Here is a 21,828-nt window from a genome sequence, read left to right as displayed (position 1 = left end):
CTGGTGTAAGGCAATGAATGTTCTTAACCTTAACTGGCTTCACCAAATGAATATTTTTCACCTTGTTAAACTGACCTTACATACTGAATGTTTCCAGTATTGTTCAATGGGTCTACATAATGAATGCTGAAAAAGCGCAGCAGGTCAGGCAGCATCCAAGGAGCAGGAGAATCGACATTTTGGGCATGAGCCCTTCTTCAGCTCTGGTCTCCAGCATCTGCAGTCCTCACTTTCTCCTACATATTGAATGCTTTTCCACCTTGTTAACCCATTATTCTTGCCTCCAGCACCCCATTGTTAACTGCAAGTTCTTATCTGATCTGAGTCATGCTCAGCTGAACATCGTTTCACCCCAAAACTCAGAATTTAATTCTTTCCCTCCCTGCTTATAACCAATACACATTCTCAGAATAACCTTGTGTCACTCAAAGATGATTAAAATGCTGAGGTTTGTCATTTTGGCTATGAGTAGACTCTGGGTGATTTGATAAATGTACACAAATTAAAGCATTAGACTGTGGTCCTATTGATATATGTTTCAATTTAATGAGCTGCTGGAAGTACAGGGACCAAGTGTGTAAGTTATGCAAAGATGGGCTTGGTAGATGATCAGTTGTTCTTTTTCTTGGGGTGCAGATCTTCTGACAAATGTTGACTGTCTTGTCAATATTGCTTGACCCTTGAAAGAGAGATTATAAGTTTTAAAAAGGCAGGTGAAATTCTAGCCAATGTAACCATGGTCAATGTGGTCTCCTGAACTAGCTTTACTTTGTCTAAAATGGCTAGCTTTTCCTTCTAATGATGAACTGTGACTGCCTTTGACATCAAGGCAATACTTTACAGATGTGGCATTGAGGAATCCCAGCAAAATTAGAGCCAACAGGAAAAATGGGGAAACTCTTGTGCTGGCCAGTGTCATACCTCGCACAAAAGAAATATGGTTACAGGTCTTGGGAGTCAGTCATCTCAGTTCTAGGGGCACCTTTGCAAGAGTTCCTCAGGATAGGCATTTTGTAATCTAATTTTCATTGACCAGTGACTGAAATTCCAGCATTATACAGCCTGTATGCCTGTAATACAAACCGTAGGCTTTCATGAAGGATTGGGACTCATCACTGAAATGGTTATCGAACTGACATTGTTCTTTAACTATGTGTCTCTCTCTGAAAGTGAGGGTTAATAATAAGAAGATTAGGCTCAATTTGTAGATATTAATTGGATTGCCTTGTAGTTCGTCTCTGTTGTACTAAAGTTACGTTATGAATAAATTGTTAATTTTGATTTAAGTATAAACTTAGTGTCCAAGATCAGTTAACGTGACTCTATTGCATCTTTACAAAGCTATAATACTTTTAATAAGCAGTTATTACCCTTTTTAGTGCAATTCAGTTCTTGATTTCAGATTTAAGTTTAACAATTGAGTGTGCTTATTACAGTAGCATCCACTACATCATTCTCACAAAAGGCGCCTCTGGACATATACAACTTAAGTCAGATACCACATTAATTTGCAATTAATCTATTGCTTCAGTAATTTCAAGCTTTCATGTGTGTTTGTTTGTTGACAGGTTTGAAAATATTCTCTCTTCTTTACATTCTCAGTTCCTGTGTGTTTTTTTCTCCCATACCCTTTGTAGGTTCTGTATCCTGCCAGGACAGCCTTGCAGTCACTGTTTACTCTCACAGGGACCTTGTGGATCTTATTTCCATTCACACTTATTGCATTCCCCTCGTCACTACCAACCTTTTATGGTTTTTTGCCCCCCACTTGCAAAACCACCCTCAATCAACCTTCAAAAATGTTCCTGACTGCAAAAAGGCAGCTCTCCTCTCTGCCTCATTCCTAGCATTGGCAACAAAAAAAGTTGCTCACAGCTGTGGCTCCCCCTCGTAGCATCAGCAAATCAGTGGGTAACTCCTGGACATCAGCCTCCCTCACTACCACCAATGGGACCACCTCCACTCCTGCTTCCAACCCTCAACCTCCTATTTCCCTGTGCGACTCCTTTGCTGCAACAACCTACTTACCTGGCCACCACTTGTCCTTCAATCACACGCTGATTCCTTCCTGCAGCTGCTAATGACTCCACTAGTAAGCTTATCAGCAGGAGAGGAGAAATACAGCCTATTATTGGAGCAATGGCTAGTGTGCTACAGTGATAGTGTCCCTACCAATCACTGAAACAGGAGGCCTGGGTTCCAGTGGTGTGTATTCACATCTCTGAACAGGTTGATTACAAGTATCTGTTATCAGAGAAACAGGTCTTCCCAAATTCCACCCATTCTATTTATAGGGGCATCTTTTCTTCCATTGATTAATTCCTCGAGTCAATCTTCTGGGAAATTTGGGTACTTAAGGGATTGGATACAGCAGTGTATGGTGTATGTGGCACTCCCTGCATTTTGAACATTGAGGACGACTTTCCACAAGTGTGAGAGAGATTTGAAGTGACAGATAGACTTTTCACACCTTTGCATGTAAATTAATGATAAACAAAGCCACAATCAACATTATTCAAGTTGATTTAGTAACCAGCTCAAAAAGCAATTTGAATATGAGCTCCACAGTCTATGGAGAATTCCAACTGTAATTCTGTTGAGGAATTGCCTGTAGTTCACCAGTCCTTTGTACCTGGTATTAGGCAGCCAAGCCAGCAATCCAGACTGTTCAGAAAATGTCTAAAATTTATTTTCAACATTTATTGCAGCTTACGTTAAAATCATTTAAATATTCAACAGTCATCCTTCACAAATACTGAGTGATAAATGCATAATGGCTCCTGTAAAAACATGCATGTTTTTAAAATGCCAATCTAAGTAATTTATTAATATAAGTAAACAAATGTTAAGGATTACTGCTTTACTTCAAGAGCAGTTAAATGAAGTCTTAGAAGTAACTCAAAAGAAACAATCACAACCTTCATCGGAAACTAAAAGCAAGTTAGTTTTTTTTCAACATGTCAAATATGCTAGGCAGTGAAAGAAGAGGATTTTTTTTATGAAAAAACAGATGACTTAATGTGGAGTCAAATATAGGTGTTATGAGTAAGCTTGGACAAAATATTCTTCAATGCTTCATCCTTTGAAAACTTGATCATTCCCACCTTGAAAGATACATCTTCATCCTTGGACACCACTTCCTAATTTTTACATAAATTATTGCTTTTTTGCTATAATTGTGATGACCTTTGACCTAGAAGCAACATAGCAAAGAAAATTTATAATTCCTTTAAAACACCTCTGCACTCTAAGACATTTTAAGGATTTTTGGTATTAAGATTTGGTGAAAAATAATTAAGAGTTTGAATCAATTGTAGAGGGATAGCTTTTTTTTGAGTAAGAAGGACTTGGAGAAAGTGAGGACTGCAGCTGCAGGAGATCAGAGCTTAAAAATGTGTTGCTGGAAAAGCGCAGCAGGTCAGGCAGCATCAAAGGAACAGGAGAATCGACGTTTTGGGCATAAGCCCTTTTTCAGGAATGAGGAGGGTGTGCCAAGCAGGCTAAGATAAAAGGTAGGGAGAAGGGACTTGGGGGAGGGGCACTGGGAATTCGATAGGTGGAAGGAGGTTAAGTTGAGGGTGATAGGCCGGAGAGGGGGCGGGGGGCGGAGAGATCGGGAAGAAGACTGCAGATCAGAAAGGCAGTGCTGAGTCTGAGGGTTGGGACTGAGAAAAGGTGGGAGGAGGGGAAATGAGAAAGCTGAAGAAATCTGCATTCATTCCTTGTAGTTGGAGGGTTCCTAGGCAGAAGATGAGGCATTCTTCTTCCAGGTGTCGTGTTGCCATGGTCTGGCGATAGAGGAGGCCAAGGATCTGCATGCCCTTGGCAGAGTGGGAGAGGGAGTTAAAGTGTTCAGCCACAGGGTGGTTGGGTTGGTTGGGGTGCGGGTGTCCCAGAGGTGTTCTCTGAAACATTCCGCAAGTAGGCGGCCTGTCTCCCCAATGTATAGGAGGCCACATCGGGTGCAGCGGATGCAGTAAATGATGTGTGTGGAGGTGCAGGTGAATTTCTGATGGATATGGCCCCTTGGGGCCTTGGAGGGAAGTGAGGGGGGAGGTGTGGGTGCAAGTTTTGCATTTCTTGCAGTTACAGGGGAAGGTGCTGGGAGTGGAGGTTGGGTTGGTGGGGGGTGTGGATCTGACGAGGGAGTTGCGGAGGGAGTGGTCTTTCCGGAATGCTGATAGGGGTTGGGAGGGAAATATATCCCTGGTGGTGGGGTCTGTTTGGAGGTGGTGGAAATGGCGAAGGATGATATGATGTATCTGGAGGTTGGTGGGGTTGTAGGTGAGGACCAGTGGGGTTTGGTCCTGGTGGCGTTGGGAGGGGCAGGGTTCAAGGGCAGAGGAGCGGGAAATGGAGGAGATGTGGTGAAGAGCATTGTCAACTACATTTGAGGGGAAATTGCGGTCTTTGAAGAAGGAGGCCATCTGGGTTGTTCGGTATTGGAATTGGTCCTCCTGGGAGCAGATGCGGCGAAGGCAAAGGAATTGGGAAATGAGATGGCGTTTTTACAGGGGTCAGGGATGGAGGAGGTATAATCTAGGTAGCTGTGGGAGTCAGTCGGTTTATAGTAAATGGCTGTGTTGAGTCGGTCGTCTGAGATGGAAATGGAGAGGTCTAGGAAGGGGAAGGAGGAGTCTGAGACGGTCCAGATAAATTTGAGGTCGGGGTGGAAGGTGTTAGTGAAGTGGATGAACTGTTCAACCTCCTCGTGGGAGCACGAGGTAGCGCCAATACAGTCATCGATGTAGTGGAGGAAAAGGTGGGAAGTGGTGCCAGTGTAGCTGCAGAAGATGGACTGTTCCACATATCCAACGAAGAGGCATGCACAGCTGGGGCCCATGTGCGTGCCCATGGCTACTCCTTTGGTTTGGAGGAAGTGGGAGGATTGGAAAGAGAAATTGTTCAGAGTGAGGACCAGTTCAGTCAGTCGAAGGAGGGTGTCAATGGAAGGCTACAGATTGGTTCGGCAGGAAAGGAAGAAGCGGAGGGCTTTGAGGCCTTCGTGATGGGGTTGGAGGTGTATAGGGACTGGATGTCCATGGTGAAGATAAGGCGTTGAGGGCCAGGGAAGCGAAAATTATGGAGGAGGTGGAGGGCGTGGTTGGTGTCCCGAACGTAGGTGGGGAGTTCTTGGACTAAGGGGGACAGGACCGTGTCGAGGTATGCAGAAATGTGGTCGGTGGGGCAGGAGCAGGCTGAGACAATGGGTCAGCCAGGGCAGTCAGGTTTGTGGATTTTGGGCAGGAGGTAGAAACGGGCGGTGCGGGGTTGTGGGACTATGAGGTTGGAGGCGGTGGATGGGAGATCCCCTGAGGTGATGAGGTTATGGATGGTCTGGGAGATGATGGTTTAGTGGTGGGACGTGGGGTCATGTTCAAGGGGGCAGTAGGAGGAGGTGTCCACGAGCTGGAGTTTAGCCTCAGCAATATAAAGATCGGTGCACCAAACAAAAAGGACTTGTCAATGTGGTGTAACAAACCTCAACGTGGAAGCTGTGAGAGGAAGGACAGATAACTGAGTGACCAGATTCAAAGGAGAGCGTAACAGTGGAGGGAGCAGAGAAAGTGCATTTACAAGAGTCTGTATGGTATTGTATATATGCGTGTGCAATGCAGTGAAACAGGGCAGAAAGTCAAAAATGGGGTGAGAGCAGAGTTAATGAATCGGATGATTCTACTGCTGCTGCTTCAGATTTGCCAGGGCAGGCTGACCATATAAAGTTTACTAAATGGAAGCAAATAAATGAGTCTCTTTGGACCTGTGCCACCAAGCCTGCTTTGAACTTCACTAAAAAGGTTCTGTAGGAGTGCATTGTTGTAATTCTTTCTGGATCCTCAGCTGCAATACAGATGCTGGTAAATGTGATACAAGTGACAAGTCAATTGAATGGGAAGATAAGAGTTCCTAAGTATGTGGAAAAAGCTAGAGAACTTCGGAGTTGCATGTGGTTACCTAACACTGATGTGGGTACAAAACACTGATCTTTGCTGCATTGATTATTTAAAGTGAAACTTACTTTTTACTTGAAGTATTATTGCCTGTTAATACACATCTATTTTCCATTGGTTCTGATCCATGTTAAAGCCAAAGTTAGAATATGTGAAATCTTGTTGAATTCCTAATTTGATGTTCATTTGATGAATTTGTTTCTTTTGGTTGCATTCTCCCACTCATTCATAAACTAATATCAAAATATGTGTATGGTGCCTGGGGAATATTTTGTGCATCTGGAAGTATTTTCCTGAACTTCAACTTGCTCAACCAAGGAACAGCACTCAAAAGGTCCCAGAACATCATAAAAACCTTACAGTCCTCATGCCCTACCACGTAGCTACCTCAACTTTACCTATTTCATCCACTAGCTTTTCAGTGAATAACTTTATCCCTCTAATCCATCTACATACATTCAAAATGTCAGATTCACATCGCTCTTTTCCAAGTCATATGGTTCCTCATCTACTGATTTACAAATTAAAACTCATGGGCAGCAGGAAATATTCTATGCAGTGTTTTGTGGTGAAGGAAGACAAATTTCTGACAGCTGGAGGAAGAAAATACTTTGCACTCATTGAAATACCCAAGCTAGCAGGTGTAACAAGTGGACCATATCTTGCTTATTTTGACCTGCCCAATGTCAAACTCACCTGTGGTTTAGCTCCAAGTCAGATTGTGCTTTTTTTGTTAGAATTCATCTCTACATTCTGCCTGTATCATAATTTTCTTAAAACCATATTTCATGGTTTACTTGTGCAACTCCTTTGCTCTTTTTGATAGTGTCTCCAAACATGTTCGACAAGAGGCTTATTACAGTAGCATCACCGAAGCCAACTGAACAATACCAACTCCACTTTAAGACAGACCTGCTGCTTCAAGTATATATCAGAGAGATTTCTCATGACAATCCAACAACAGAAAGCTTCCTGGAAAGCCATAGCATTGAAAAGCATGCAAACGAGCTGAATCTGAATCCCTGTATGTTTATTTAAGAACATAAGAACTAGGAGCAAGAATGGGCATTTGAGCCGTTCAAGCCTGCTCTGCCATTTGACACGATCATGGCTAATCTCATCTTCACCTTAACTCCATTTTCCTGCCTGCTCCCTATAACTGTCAAACCCATCAGAAATTACAAAATGTCTATTTCCTCCTTAAATTTACTGTGTCCCAGCATCCACTGCATTCTGGGATGTTGAATCCTACACTCATGACTCTTTGAGAGAAATAATTTCCACTCATCAGTTTTAAATCTACTTTTACTTATCGTAAAACCATGACCTCTAAAGTTAATAATAGTTCTACTTTCTTTTTTCCCAAGATTGATTCAGAAAGCTTCTTTGATCCTTTATTCAAGGTTTATGTTTCTTCTCATTCTTTATTTCAAAATTAGATGATCTCACAATATTTTTTATATTACATTACTTTTATATCCCCAATCTATTATCCTACTACTATCCTCATGATGTCACTTAGTCCTCTTCAATTAATAATACACCCTATTTTTCTATCACCTGCGAATATGATTTTATATCTCTTATATCCAAAAGTGGACATCCAACACTAAAAATACATCAGTGAAGCAGTGCTACATATGCCAATAGTTTTAACAAGCATAATCATGGAAGCATGGAGTCATGGAAAAGAACAGCAAAAGTGTCATATCTTTCACTAGCACTATATAAGGAAGGTTTTGGGCATCACATAGAGATATAGTGTCAACAACAGAAACATTATACAGAGAAGTGCTTATAAGTACTTACAGAACATTAGGAGGATGTCAAAGATTACTGATTAGATTGGATTACTTACAGTGTGGAAACAGGCTCTTCAGCCCAACAAGTCCACACCGACCCTCCGAAGAGCAACCCACCCAGACCTATTGCCCTACATTTACCCCTTCACCTAACACTACGGACAATTTAGCATGGCACATTTCTTTTGGACTGTGGGAGGAAACCGGAGCACCCAGAGGATACCCACGCAGACACGGGGAGAATGTGCAAACTCCACACAGTCAGTTGCTTGAGGTGGGAATTGAACCTGGGTCTCTGGTGCTATGAGGCAACAGTGCTAACCACTGTGCCACCGTGCTGCCCCTAAGAGTTCTTTCATTACTGCCCTTTATATTTTTGAGAACCATAAAAACATATAGAACTGGAGTTATCGTGTTTTGGCTGGATCTTTGAAAGGGCAGCAATGCTTCATACACTTGCCAGCTTTTTGTCAACAGTCCTGAAGGTTTTGCGTTCCCTTCACTTGTTATTAAAGACTTTACAACCTTCTTTACACTCAGCAAACCTAATTTAATTTTTGCTATCCTGTTCTAGTTTCTGCATTTTTTTTCTGTTATTTGAGAACCTGTATTTCCTCTAAGTCTCAACTTAATCTGAATGTTAATCACAAAGAATTCAGCATAGATCAATGGAAACTTGACTTCTAGTCTTAAACAAATGGAAAAAGGTAACAACTTCTAAATATTTGCCTTTATCAAAGCTATTTAATTTATGTAAAGTGGAATCCATACATTGTCTGAAAAATCTCAGTTCTTTAACAGTGTCCTTTCAATATGTCTGAAACACTTTTGTACCCAACCTTATCATTTTCAGCAGCATACGATTCATTAGCCACTCCAACATAACATTGTTCAATAATCACTTCTGGGTTAGTTGACCTCATCCAAGATAGTGACAGGGAGCTACAATTAGAATTAAGTGTTCTTAGGATATTGAGGAGATGGCAATTAGACAGGAATTCCACTGATGATTCAGGTAATTAAAGGAGTTCTTGAGCTGAAGTTGTAATATTTGATAGCATACACACTGCCATATCACGAAGCAATATTTCACTTGGATATAGATACTAGCATAAATCAAGTCTTCCGAACAAACATGTTAAAAATGAAAGGAAAAGAAATACACGGTTCAATAAAAGCCTCACAGTAATGTAGTAGTAGTAACTGGAAGCAGTAAATTTATTACTCACTTGAGAAGACCGGTCCATAGTGATAGCAAAGTAGTATTCTCTTCTTGGATACCTGCGCTCACAGATAAACACCTGATTACATATCCGCCCTTTCGCTCCAGTTTGTTTGGTGAATAGTTTTTTCCCGATCATCCGTGAAGCAATATCCCGAACTTCCTCTGGGCTGCAAAAAAGAAATTTATGTTTTACAGAACAGATGGGTGATAAATAAAACCCAAACTGATGATTACAGATGCAAGAAAACATTTGCTCTTCCCTTTCAAAACTCGAACGCAACACATAGCTTATATTGTTTTACGTTGTTTTATATTAATAGGCAACATCTGTAAATCTACAAGACAGATTGTTTCTCTGAATGTAGCAGAATGCTAGTGTTTATTTTTCTTATTCATTAGATGTTTCCACTTTTTCTGAACCATAACAGGCAAAATCTGATCAGTTAGGGGAATGTAAAGATTGAAAATCCTGGGGGAGCGTTGACATAACAATACTTCAGTGATTCCAAAACAAACTTTAAAATCTTGATGATTGCAAATATACAAGGTAAGCAAAGGAATTCCACAGGTTAGGGTGCAAAGAGAACAGGTAATTAAGCTGTATTACAACAAAGTAAATATTCAGGGAGGGGAAAGTACAAGTACATGCCATCCAGAACATTTGAGCTTTCCCACATTTAGATATGACAACGTAAGTGTTGTAGACTTTAAATGGCAAACCTAAAAACAGGATTCAAATCTTGTCATAACTTAATTAAAAATAACTAGGTTATTAAGTCATAGACAGAGATGTACAGCACGAAAACAGACTCTTCAGTCCAACACATCCATGCCAACCAGGTATCCCAACCCAATCTAGTCCCACTTGCCAGCACCTGGCCCATATTCCTCAAAACCCTTCCTATTCATATACCCATCCAAATGTCTTTTAAATGTTGCAATTGTACCAGCCTCCACCACTTCCTCTGGCAGCTCATTCCATACATGCACCACTCTCTGTGTGAAAAAGTTGCCCCTTAGGCCTCTTTCATATCTTTCCCCTCCCACCCTAAAGGTATGCCCTCTAGCTCTGGACTCCCCGACCCCAGGGAAAATACCTTGTTTGTTTATCCTATCCATGCCCCTCATGATTTTATAGCTGCAAATGTGTTGCTGGTCAAAGCACAGCAGGTTAGGCAGCATCTCAGGAATAGAGAATTCGACGTTTCGAGCATAAGCCCTTCATCAGGAATAAGAGAGAGAGCCAAGCAGGCTGAGATAAAAGGTAGGGAGGAGGGACTAGGGGGAGGGGCGATGGAGGTGGGATAGGTGGAAGGAGGTCAAGGTGAGGGTGATAGGCCGGAGTGGGGTGGGGGCGGAGAGGTCAGGAAGAGGATTGCAGGTTAGGAGGGCGGTGCTGAGTTGAGGGAACCGACTGAGACAAGGTGGGGGGAGGGGAAATGAGGAAGCTGGAGAAATCTGAATTCATACCTTGTGGTTGGAGGGTTCCCAGGCGGAAGATGAGGTGCTCCTCCTCCAGCCGTCGTGTAGTTGTGTTCTGCCGGTGGAGGAGTCCAAGGACCTGCATGTCCTCGGTGGAGTGGGAGGGGGAGTTAAAGTGTTGAGCCACGGGGTGATTGGGTTGGTTGGTTCGGGCGGCCCAGAGGTGTTCTCTGAAGCGTTCCGCAAGTAAGCGGCCTGTCTCACCAATATAGAGGAGGCCACATCGGGTGCAGCGGATGCAATAGATGATGTGTGTGGAGGTACAGGTGAACTTGTGGCGGATATGGAAGGATCCCTTGGGGCCTTGGAGGGAAGTGAGTGTGGAGGTGTGGGCGCAAGTTTTACATTTCCTGCGGTTGCAGGGGAAGGTGCCGGGGGTGGAGGTTGGGTTGGTGGGGGGTGTGGATCTGACAAGGGAGTCACGAAGGGAGTGGTCCTTGCGGAACGCTGATAGGGGAGGGGAGGGAAATATATCCTTGGTGGTGGGGTCCGTTTGGAGGTGGCGGAAATGGCGGCGGATAATACGTTGTATGCGCAGGTTGGTGGGGTGGTAGGTGAGAACCAGTGGGGTTCTGTCTTGGTGGCGGTTGGAGGAGCGGGGCTCAAGGGCGGAGGAGCGGGAAGTGGAGGAGATGCGGTGGACGGCATCGTCGATCACGTCTGGGGGGAATCTGCGGTCCTTGAAGAAGGAGGCCATCTGGGCTGTGCGGTGTTGGAATTGGTCCTCCTGGGAGCAGATGCGGCGGAGACGAAGGAATTGGGAATATGGGATGGCGTTTTTACAGGGGGCAGGGTGGGAGGAGGTGTAGTCCAGGTAGCTGTGGGAGTCAGTCGGTTTATAATAGATGTCTGTGTTGAGTCGGTCGCCCGAGATAGAAATGGAAAGGTCTAGGAAGGGGAGGGAGGAGTCTGAGACAGTCCAGGTGAATTTCAGGTCGGGATGGAAGGTGTTAGTAAAGTTGATGAACTGTTCAACCTCCTCGTGGGAGCACGAGGCAGCGCCGATACAGTCATCGATGTAGCGGAGGAAAAGGTGGGGGGTGGTGCCAGTGTAGTTGCGGAAGATGGACTGTTCCACATATCCTACGAAGAGGCAGGCATAGCTGGGGCCCATGCGGGTGCCCATGGCAACTCCTTTAGTTTGGAGGAAGTGGGAGGATTGAAAAGAGAAGTTATTCAGGGTGAGGACCAGTTCAGTCAGTCGAAGGAGGGTGTCAGTGGAAGGGTACTGGTTGGTGCGGCGGGAAAGGAAGAAGCGGAGGGCTTTGAGTCCTTCGTGATGGGGGATGGAGGTGTACAGGGACTGGATGTCCATAGTGAAAATAAGGCGTTGGGGACCGGGGAAGCGAAAATCCTGGAGGAGGTGGAGGGCGTGGGTGGTGTCCCGAACGTAGGTGGGGAGTTCTGGGACTAAAGGGGACAGGACCATGTCGAGGTATTGGGAGATGAGTTCGGTGGGGCAGGAGCCGGCTGAGACAATGGGTCGGCCGGGGCAGGCAGGTTTGTGGATTTTGGGCAGGAGGTAGAAACGGGCGGTGCGGGGTTGTGGGACTATGAGGTTGGAGGCGGTGGATGGGAGATCCCCTGAGGTGATGAGGTCCTGGATGGTCTGGGAGATGATGGTTTGGTGGTGGGAGGTGGGGTCGTGGTCAAGGGGGCGATAAGAGGAGGCGTCCGCGAGCTGGCGTTTGGCTTCAGCGGTGTACAGGTCAGTGCGCCAAACTACCACCGCGCCTCCCTTGTCTGCGGGTTTGATGGTGAGGTTGGGATTGGAGCGGAGGGAGTGGAGGGCTGCACGTTCTGAGGGTGAGAGGTTGGAGTGGGTGAGAGGGGTGGACAGGTTGAGTCGGTTGATGTCACGGCGGCAGTTGGCTATAAAGAGGTCGAGGGCGGGTAGGAGGCCTGCACGGGGTGTCCAGGTGGATGGGGTGTGTTGGAGGCGGGAGAAGGGGTCGTCAGAGGGTGGGCGGGAGTCTTGGTTGTGAAAGTAGGCACGGAGGCGAAGGCGGCGGAAGAATTGTTCAATATCTCGCCGCGTGTTGAACTCATTAATCCGAGGGCGTAGGGGAACGAAGGTGAGGCCCCTGCTGAGGACTGATCTTTCATCCTCAGAGAGGGGGAGATCTGGAGGGATGGTGAAAATCCGGCAAGGCTGGGAGCTAGGACCTGGTGTGGGACTGGAGCTGGAGCTGGAGGCGGGGTTAGGGGCGGGGACAGAGATCGAAGTAGGGGCGGAGTTGGACGTGGTGACGTTGCTCGACACCGCACAGCCCAGATGGCCTCCTTCTTCAAGGACTGCAGACTCCCCCCAGACGTGATCGACGATGCCCTCCACCGCATCTCCTCCACTTCCCGCTCCTCCGCCCTTGAGCCCCGCTCCTCCAACCGCCACCAAGACAGAACCCCACTGGTTCTCACCTACCACCCCACCAACCTGCGCATACAACGTATTATCCGCCGCCATTTCCGCCACCTCCAAACGGACCCCACCACCAAGGATATATTTCCCTCCCCTCCCCTATCAGCGTTCCGCAAGGACCACTCCCTTCGTGACTCCCTTGTCAGATCCACACCCCCCACCAACCCAACCTCCACCCCCGGCACCTTCCCCTGCAACCGCAGGAAATGTAAAACTTGCGCCCACACCTCCACACTCACTTCCCTCCAAGGCCCCAAGGGATCCTTCCATATCCGCCACAAGTTCACCTGTACCTCCACACACATCATCTATTGCATCTGCTGCACCCGATGTGGCCTCCTCTATATTGGTGAGACAGGCCGCTTACTTGCGGAACGCTTCAGAGAACACCTCTGGGCCGCCCGAACCAACCAACCCAATCACCCCGTGGCTCAACACTTTAACTCCCCCTCCCACTCCACCGAGGACATGCAGGTCCTTGGACTCCTCCACCGGCAGAACACAACTACACGACGGCTGGAGGAGGAGCGCCTCATCTTCCGCCTGGGAACCCTCCAACCACAAGGTATGAATTCAGATTTCTCCAGCTTCCTCATTTCCCCTCCCCCCACCTTGTCTCAGTCGGTTCCCTCAACTCAGCACCGCCCTCCTAACCTGCAATCCTCTCCCTGACCTCTCCGCCCCCACCTTGACCTCCTTCCACCTATCCCACCTCCATCGCCCCTCCCCCTAGTCCCTCCTCCCTACCTTTTATCTCAGCCTGCTTGGCTCTCTCTCTTATTCCTGATGAAGGGCTTATGCTCGAAACGTCGAATTCTCTATTCCTGAGATGCTGCCTAACCTGCTGTGCTTTGACCAGCAACACATTTGCAGCTGTGATCTCCAGCATCTGCAGACCTCATTTTTTACCTCATGATTTTATAAACCTCTATAAGGTTATCCCTCAACCTCCGACGCTTCAGAGAAAACAGCTCCAGCCTATTCAACCTCTCCCTATAGCTCAAATCTACAACCTTGACAACATCCTTGTAAATCTTCTCTGAACCCTTTCAAGTTTCACAACATCCTTCCGATAGGAAGGAGACCAGAACTGCATGCAATATTCCAAAAGTGGCCTAACATAGGAAAAGTTACAATTCAACTGGTGCGTCAGCATTCCTCAGGAAAGTCACCCCACCACTATCAGCCTGGATGCATGTAAAAGACTCAATCTCAAATATGCAGCAAAACACATTTATACAACAAATAACTGCAATGCTCAACCCAAAAAACACATTGCTAGATTTATTACTCAATGAACATGGAAAAGGATAAGTCTCTCTCAGCCAATCTGACCTGATGATGAACCTTATCCAAATTAGAAAAAAAAATGCCCAACTGGAGGGCTGGCTTCATACAAACAATAGAATGACAAAGATTGGGCTATTGAAATAAGATAACTATCAGACTTTCACATCACAGCAGGATATACCCACATAAATGCCACAATGTTATATAAGATCCTGGAGGTTATGAATCGGATCAAAGAATTCCAAGGAAACTACTAATGACCACTGAAATAACTCCAAGGACAGTATCCTGTCACTGAGTCACCTTTTATTTACACATGCATAGTTCACAACACTGATCCAAGTAGCTCAGAGCCAGCTCCCAAAGTGAACAGAAGCCCTGACATCCCTGTTTAGATGTGTCAGCTAAGACTCCCTAATTGGACCAGCTTAACAGCCTCAATCAGGGAACTCATACCCTACGAAGTCCACCTGGCTGACCTCGTTCCGATCACTAAATCCTTCTCCCTCTCAGGACAAAGGCCTGTACTTTTTCCCGTAGCTTCTCCTGGGTGTTTTCACATCAGGTCCAGCTCTTCCAACTCTGCCTCAGATATTGATGGCACCTACCAGACCATAGGTCACCTATTGCATCTGGACCATCTTGAAAGAAATCCATCTTTTTCTTCAGATACTAACAGCATTGAGGCTGTGACATCTGCTACATCCATGTTGACCTCAGAGATTTCACCAATGCTAGGTAGATGGGGAAAACCCAAGGGTTCTGGCAGCTTTGCAGGATGTTCTGAGGGGCTAGTTGGTTTTGCTCTTGCCCTGTTTGTGAGGTTGCAGCTATGATATTGTCCACGTGTTTGATCAGGAGAGCCTTTCCAAGCCAACCTTTGTACGTCATCGGACCTGAGCTCACGAGGACCATGTCTGTTACCCATGCAGGGCCATTCTCATAGCTCCCCCCCCCCTCCGAAGTGAATTGCCTCTCTCGCTTAGAGGAGTCTTGTGTCCAGCATTCCTGATGTCATTTCACCCTTCTCCTCCAGGTCCACGATGTTTAGGTTTAACTTGGTGCAGAATCTTCTCCCCACAGCAACTCTGCTGGAGCTGTCTCTATAGTTGCATGAGAAGTGGTCCTATAATCATTGGGATAGTTTGGTATTGAGTGAAGCTGTTTCTTTAAGCCCAACTTCAATGTTTGGGCTGCTCCTTCCACCAGACCACTGGACGATGGATGGCACAGAACTGTATTTACACACCTATAGCTGTTCAAATTTAGGAAAAAGTCAAATTCCCTGCTGGTAAATGATAGCTTGTTGTCTGTTACCAACACGGTGGCACGGTGGCACAGTGGTTAGCACTGCTGCCTCACAGCGCCTGTAGACCCGGGTTCAATTCCCGACTCAGGCAACTGACTGTGTGGAGTTTGCACGTTCTCCCCGTGTCTGCGTGGGTTTCCTCCGGGTGCTCCGGTTTCCTCCCACAGTCCAAAGATGTGCGGGTCAGGTGAATTGGCCATGCTAAATTGCCCGTAGTGTTAGGTAAGGGGTAAATGTAGGGGTATGGGTGGGTTGCGCTTCGGCGGGTCGGTGTGGACTTGTTGGGCCGAAGGGCCTGTTTCCACACTGTAAGTCTAATCTAATCTAATCTAAACACTTCTGTATTGCAAAAGAGGCTCGCAGTTTCTCAATCATCTTTCCTGTGTTCGATAAACAAATTCTATGCACGTCCAACCACTTTGAATGGGAGTTCACAATGACTAAGAACATACAGCCCATTAAAGAACTGGCATTGTCCAGGGTTTAGCCAGCCATTCCCACAAATGTTGGCAGTAATGTTTGCCTTTGTTGAGATTCCAGCCACTGCCCCACCAACACAGTCATGTCCACTTCCAATCCTGGCCACTAGACATAACTTCTCACCAAAGTCTTCATTTTAGAAACCTCGGGATGACCCTGGAGGAGTTCATCCAGAATCGGGTCTCATCAGCCAGAAAGGTTTACATTCTGGTTGTGATGGCCCTTTTGTTTCCATCGCCACCAGCTGTTTTAGTGTTGCCAGGACAGGATCTTTTTGTGTTCGCAGTCTGATATTGTCAGTGGTGATGGGAATGGTGTCCAGAAAGTCTGAAAGTAGAATAGAATCTTCTATCACCGGTGGTGTGTCCGCTAGTGGGAGGAAGCTCAAGACATTCATATTTTCTAACAACAAAGCCATTTGTAGGGCCTGTTTGAAGTCCAGTTGGGCTTCAGCCAACAGGCACTTTCGCACGGTCACATCATTAACCCTACATACCAAACAGTTTCTCAGCATCTCATTAAAGTTAAACGAAAATCACAAGCCCCTGCCAGTTGCCTTAATATTGTCCAAACTCCAAACACCAATTACCTTGGTTCTCAACCAGTTGAATAAAACCAAATGAATCTCAGAATTACAGGCCGCTTGGGGTCATAATATTTATCAGCTAAATCCTTGAAAGGATTTAATATCTGGGGCCTCAAGCCTTAGGCTCCTAATAACCTAATAGATGAGAATTGTTGCTTTTCGTTTGCCCCAATGTCATCTGCCTGGGAAAAAAAACACATTCTTTCCACATACTGGGCCCCCAGCATTCGATGGCAGGATCAAACAAGCCAAACTTCCTTGATAGCGGCATGATGCCAGAAATGCTTACCTCAACTCAAAGACGACTGTTGCAAATTAATCTCATCAGGAACATGTTTTTCTCGTTGTCACTGAAATAACTCCACGGAGGCTGGTTGCCCATTGCCAAGTCACCTTTTATTTCCATGGGCATAGTTTCATTACACTGATCCAACTAACTCATAGCTGACTCATAGGACGTCTGACACTCCTGTTTATATCTGTCAGCCAGGGCTCCCCGATTAAATCAGGCCAACAATACCAATCAGGGAACTCCACCTGGTGGGCCTCAATTCCAATTGCTATAGCCACCACAAACATCCCCACTAAATAAAACCCATGCATGCGGATCATCCCTCGGAAGTAGTACCGGATACTGGTGTCCAGGCCAGGTTGTGTGGGGACACGTCCTAGAATGATAGAATCCCTACAATGCAGAAAGAAGCCATTAAGTTAATCTTATCTGCACTGATTCACTGAACAGCATCCCATCCCCTTACTCTACTCCCATAACTCTGTACTTACCATAGCTAATCCACCTAGCCTTCACATCCCTAGATACAACGGGTAATTTGCATGGCCAATCCACCGAAGCTGCACACTTTTGGGCCGTGGGAGGTAATTGGAGCACCCAGAGGAAGCCCACACAGACACGGGGAGAAAGTGCAAATTCCACTCAGACAGTCACCTAAAGCTGTAATCAAATCTAGGTCCCTGGTGCTGTGAGGCAGCAGTGCTAGCCACTGAGCCAAGTGATACGATCAGCCCTTCGACTGAAAGATTCAAAGTCATTTAGATTAGATTAGATTAGATTAGATTACTTACAGTGTGGAAACAGGCCCTTCGGCTCAACAAGTCCACACCGACCCGCCGAAGCGCAACCCACCCATACCCCTACATTTATCCCTTACTAACACTAAGGGCAATTTAGCATGGCCAATTCACCTGACCCGCACACCTTTGGACTGTGGGAGGAAACCGGAGCACCCGGAGGAAACCCATGTAGACACGGGGAGAATGTGCAAACTCCACACAGTCAGTCGCCTGAGGCGGGAATTGACACTGTGAGGCAGCAGTGCTAACCACTGTGCCACCGTGCACAGTTAAGAACTTGGAATTATATTCAGAGAATCATATCAATTAAAGCAAAGTAGTCTATTATCTATGGTCTTCTTCACTGCTACCGGTAGCTCAACTAGACCTCATTAATCCAATTCCTCTTGCTTGTTCCTCCTTTTGTCTTTTGCTCTTTAAACACTTACAAGTGTTGTTTTAAATTATGCTTACATTTATCTCATTTAAGAAGATTCACCACCTGTTCCCACAATTTATATCCAGATAGCTTTCTCCTTGGCCTAAACCCAATAGTTTCCACACATTTTCTCAACTGACAGTTTGACAACATTTATTGCTGTTACCAGCGACTGCAATTGTTTTGGGAAAACTCATTCAAAATATTTCAAAATAAACATCTGAAAGTTGAAAAAAAAATGAGTGTCAGGTCACCACCCAGCGTTCCCTTCACTCAGAAGCTTCTTCGATTCAGAAGGATCTGTCTGTTTTATTTTGGATAGAGTCACGTTATTTAGAGATCCTTGACTCAAGCAGTCAGTGTTAATGAACCATATGCATTATCTGCACATTCATAATTGAAAATGGTGAATTCAAAGCAGGAAAGTCGGGGGGGGGGGGGGGGGGGGGGAGGAAATCAATGAGCAAAGGGAGGAGGAGGAGTGGAGAATTATGTGCATTACTCTAAGATGCATTTAAGCACACAATTTTGATTCATGGCAACAGCATGGCATCTATCCCATTTCTGAATCAAAAGACTTATATTTTAAGCACTACTAAAAATGCTATTGTTACTGACTTACTTCTGCATTAAAAATGTCAAAACGTTGACATAAACTGTCACCTAATAGCCCTGTCATTAAAAACTTTACACAATAAACTATTAAAATATCAATAACACAGCCACTTAGAATCACAATGGCACAGAAGTTGGCAATGTTGTATAATCCTAAATCCAGTGTTTCAATTGTGGGGCCATTTTGATGCTTAATGCTGCTTTGAGCTGGGGAATGACAGAGGGAGTGGAAAGAGGGTAGTGGGGGGAGGGAGCAAAGGGCTCTCGCCAGAGCTTCGAGAATGGCAGGTAGAGTATACCTAGTCTCGTCATTCAGGGAGGGAGAGAGGTTAAGTAAAAAGCAGCTACTGGATTTTTCCGTACAGGAATTGGGCCTCAATGTTTAGTCCATTAGGCCACACCCACTATTTAACAAGGTGTGGATTTAACAACTCTTGGATTTTAGCATGTAATCAAAACTCAATGCAGGTACTGCCGCCTGATGACTTTAATATTTCAGGTCACAACCCCACTGGAGGTCACAACCCACTCTCACCTTAATCCAACTTGGAAAATACAAGTTTAGTACTGATACCTAAATTGAAACAACAAAATCCTCATACTACAAACCGGAAGTTTTGACCTTTCTTATCACGATAAAGAGGAAACGCGGTTTATTGAGTAACAATTACAGGAATGAAACAGATTCAGTAATTTTATGGTCAATATATTTTACAAATAACAATTTTATGCCATCTGTTCAAAATACAAAGTAAACTCCACCTGGTGTTGTGTGACTTTTAACTTTGTACACCCCAGTCCAACACCGGCATCTCCAAATCATGTTTAAGAATCCTGACTTTTTTTATAGCAACTTTCAATTCCTTTCAAAAGATTTTGTCCACTATCTTAAAAATTTAATTTTACAGAAACTCGCTTGAAATTTCTTTGCAGTAGTTTAACCACCAGGTGTTCTGTATAAACTAATACTACTGTAAAGTAGGTCTAGGGGTGGTACAGTGGTTAGCACTGGTGCCTCACAGCGCCGGGGACCCAGGTTCAATTCCTGCCTTGGTTGACTAACTGTGTGGAGTTTGCACATTCTCGCTATGTCTGCATGGGTTTCCTCCCACAATCCAAAGATGTGCAGATTAGGTGAACTGGTCATGCTAAATTGCCCATAGTTCAGGGGTGAATATGGAGAATGGGTCTGGATGGGTTACTCTTCGGAGGGTCGGTATGGACTTGTTGGGCTGAAAGGTCTGTTTCCATAATGTAGGGAATCTAATCTAAAAAACATTTCGGTATTGGAGAATTAGAATAACACTGAGGAAATGTTATATGGCAGTACAATAACTGATAGCCGTGGAGACAATGTTTCAAGTCTCAATTCTTTCCACAGTTTGACAATTTTAAAATATACAATAGCATAATGATAACAGAGTAGCCTGTCAGCCCAAATTAATTCACAAACTGAAATGCTGCTGCGGCAGTAACTTCTGTGTAAAACTGGAAATAAAACTCTGGCTTCAGTAATGAAGAGCTTGGATTCTCATAAAATAACACACTGGATTACAAATATCTTTCAATAAAGGAAGCCAGCCACCCTTACCTAAATCTCATTATGGGACTGCCCTTTGAAATGAGCAAAAGCGTACCAAACAACTAAGCACCTTTCCCTCATCACACTGATAGCAACAATGCAAGGCAACAACTCACCAGCACCATCTTCTCTGAGCAGCTAGGTGGTAAGTGTTAACACAGGTAGCAAATTATTAAAATATTCTAGTTTACTTGACTAGCATAAGTCAAGATGAATGAATTCCTGAGATTAAGACAATTATTACATGAACAATCCATCTCATAAGGCAACACAATTTATTTATAAATCAAAAAATGGGTGAGTCAAAGAAATTTGCATTATAGGATATGACTAAAAACCCAGCCAAAAATGTGGACATAAATATCATTAAAGGAGTTCAATAGAACTGAGATTTAGGGAGAGAACTCGAGAGCTCAGACAGTTCTTGAAATGAAAATGGAGGGGGCACACAACTACTCAAAGTCAGGAATAATGTGTTCTTGGAGAGTTGCGTGACATTTCAGCAAATACTTAATCTGTACTGCAGTAGTGAGTAGCATGTTTCATTAGTGACACAACTTCACTGCTATGCGATACCACAGACTGCCAGTAATTGCTTACCATAATAGAATACCATTCAATTGTAAGCATTTATTACATCCAAACCAGTGGAAAAATCAGTTATTACAGCAGTTTAAAGGTTCAGCAGCAACTGGTGGAAATAACATCGTTAAATTTACAAAAGTAAAATACTGTGGATGCTGTAAATCATAAATGAAAACGCCGGAATTACTCAGTTGGTCAGATAGCATTTGCGATTTCCTTCCATGTTGATGACCATCTTGAATTAACTGTCACATCTCTTCCTGGTGAAATGTCACACAGCACCAGGTTAGAGTCCAACAGGTTTAGGTGGAAGTACAAGTTTCCAGAGGACTGCCTCTTCAGCAGGTAGCTATCATAGAATTTATAACAAAAGATCAACGTGTCATACAATTAATGCAATGTATTGAACAAACCTAGATTGCTGTAAAGTTTTAATCACTTAAAATGGAAATGCAGGTTTCAATTCATTAATGTGTTAATTAACAGATCATATTTCCATGTAACTATCTGTGCATGCAACTCATATTTCCATGTAACTGTCAATACCTGCAGCTCACAAATCTAATTTACAATACAATGTATTCATGTATATACACAGGAACCTAACTTAGAACCTGTAACACCTCACATTTATCTGAATTAAACTCCATGTGCCACTCCTTAGTCCTTTGGTTCATCTGATCAAGGTTCCCTTACCAAACTAAAAAACTCATCTCAGCCGAGCTTCTTTTAGGGGCGGCACAGTGGCTAGCACCGCTGCCTCACAGCACCATGAACCCAGGTTCGATCCCAGCCTCAGGTGGCTGTGTGCCATGTTTGTGCATTCTCCCCATGTCTTTGTGGGTTTCCTCTGGGTGCTCCAGCTTCCTCGAACAGCCCAAAGATGGGCAGGTTAGGTGAATTGGTCATACTAAATTGAGGGCGGCACGGTGGCACAGTGGTTAGCACTGCTGCCTCACAGCGCCTGAGACACGGGTTCAATTCCCGACTCA

General features: G+C 44.8%; 1 protein-coding gene across 1 annotated transcript in view; it reads right to left on the bottom strand.

The window, feature by feature from the left end:
• Positions 1-21,828, bottom strand: part of LOC132820214 (succinate--CoA ligase [ADP-forming] subunit beta, mitochondrial-like) — a 100,781-nt gene that overhangs the window by 53,355 nt on the left and 25,598 nt on the right. Inside the window, exon 4 of the mRNA XM_060832205.1 lies at positions 8,983-9,145. Within this exon, the coding sequence (XP_060688188.1) occupies positions 8,983-9,145 (163 nt within the window). The remainder of the gene's footprint in view (positions 1-8,982; positions 9,146-21,828) is intronic.

Source organism: Hemiscyllium ocellatum, chromosome 11, assembly GCF_020745735.1.
Source record: "Hemiscyllium ocellatum isolate sHemOce1 chromosome 11, sHemOce1.pat.X.cur, whole genome shotgun sequence".
Classification (NCBI taxonomy): domain Eukaryota; kingdom Metazoa; phylum Chordata; class Chondrichthyes; order Orectolobiformes; family Hemiscylliidae; genus Hemiscyllium; species Hemiscyllium ocellatum.
Note: the sequence above shows the minus strand (reverse complement) of the source record. Positions and strands in the feature narration are given on the sequence as shown.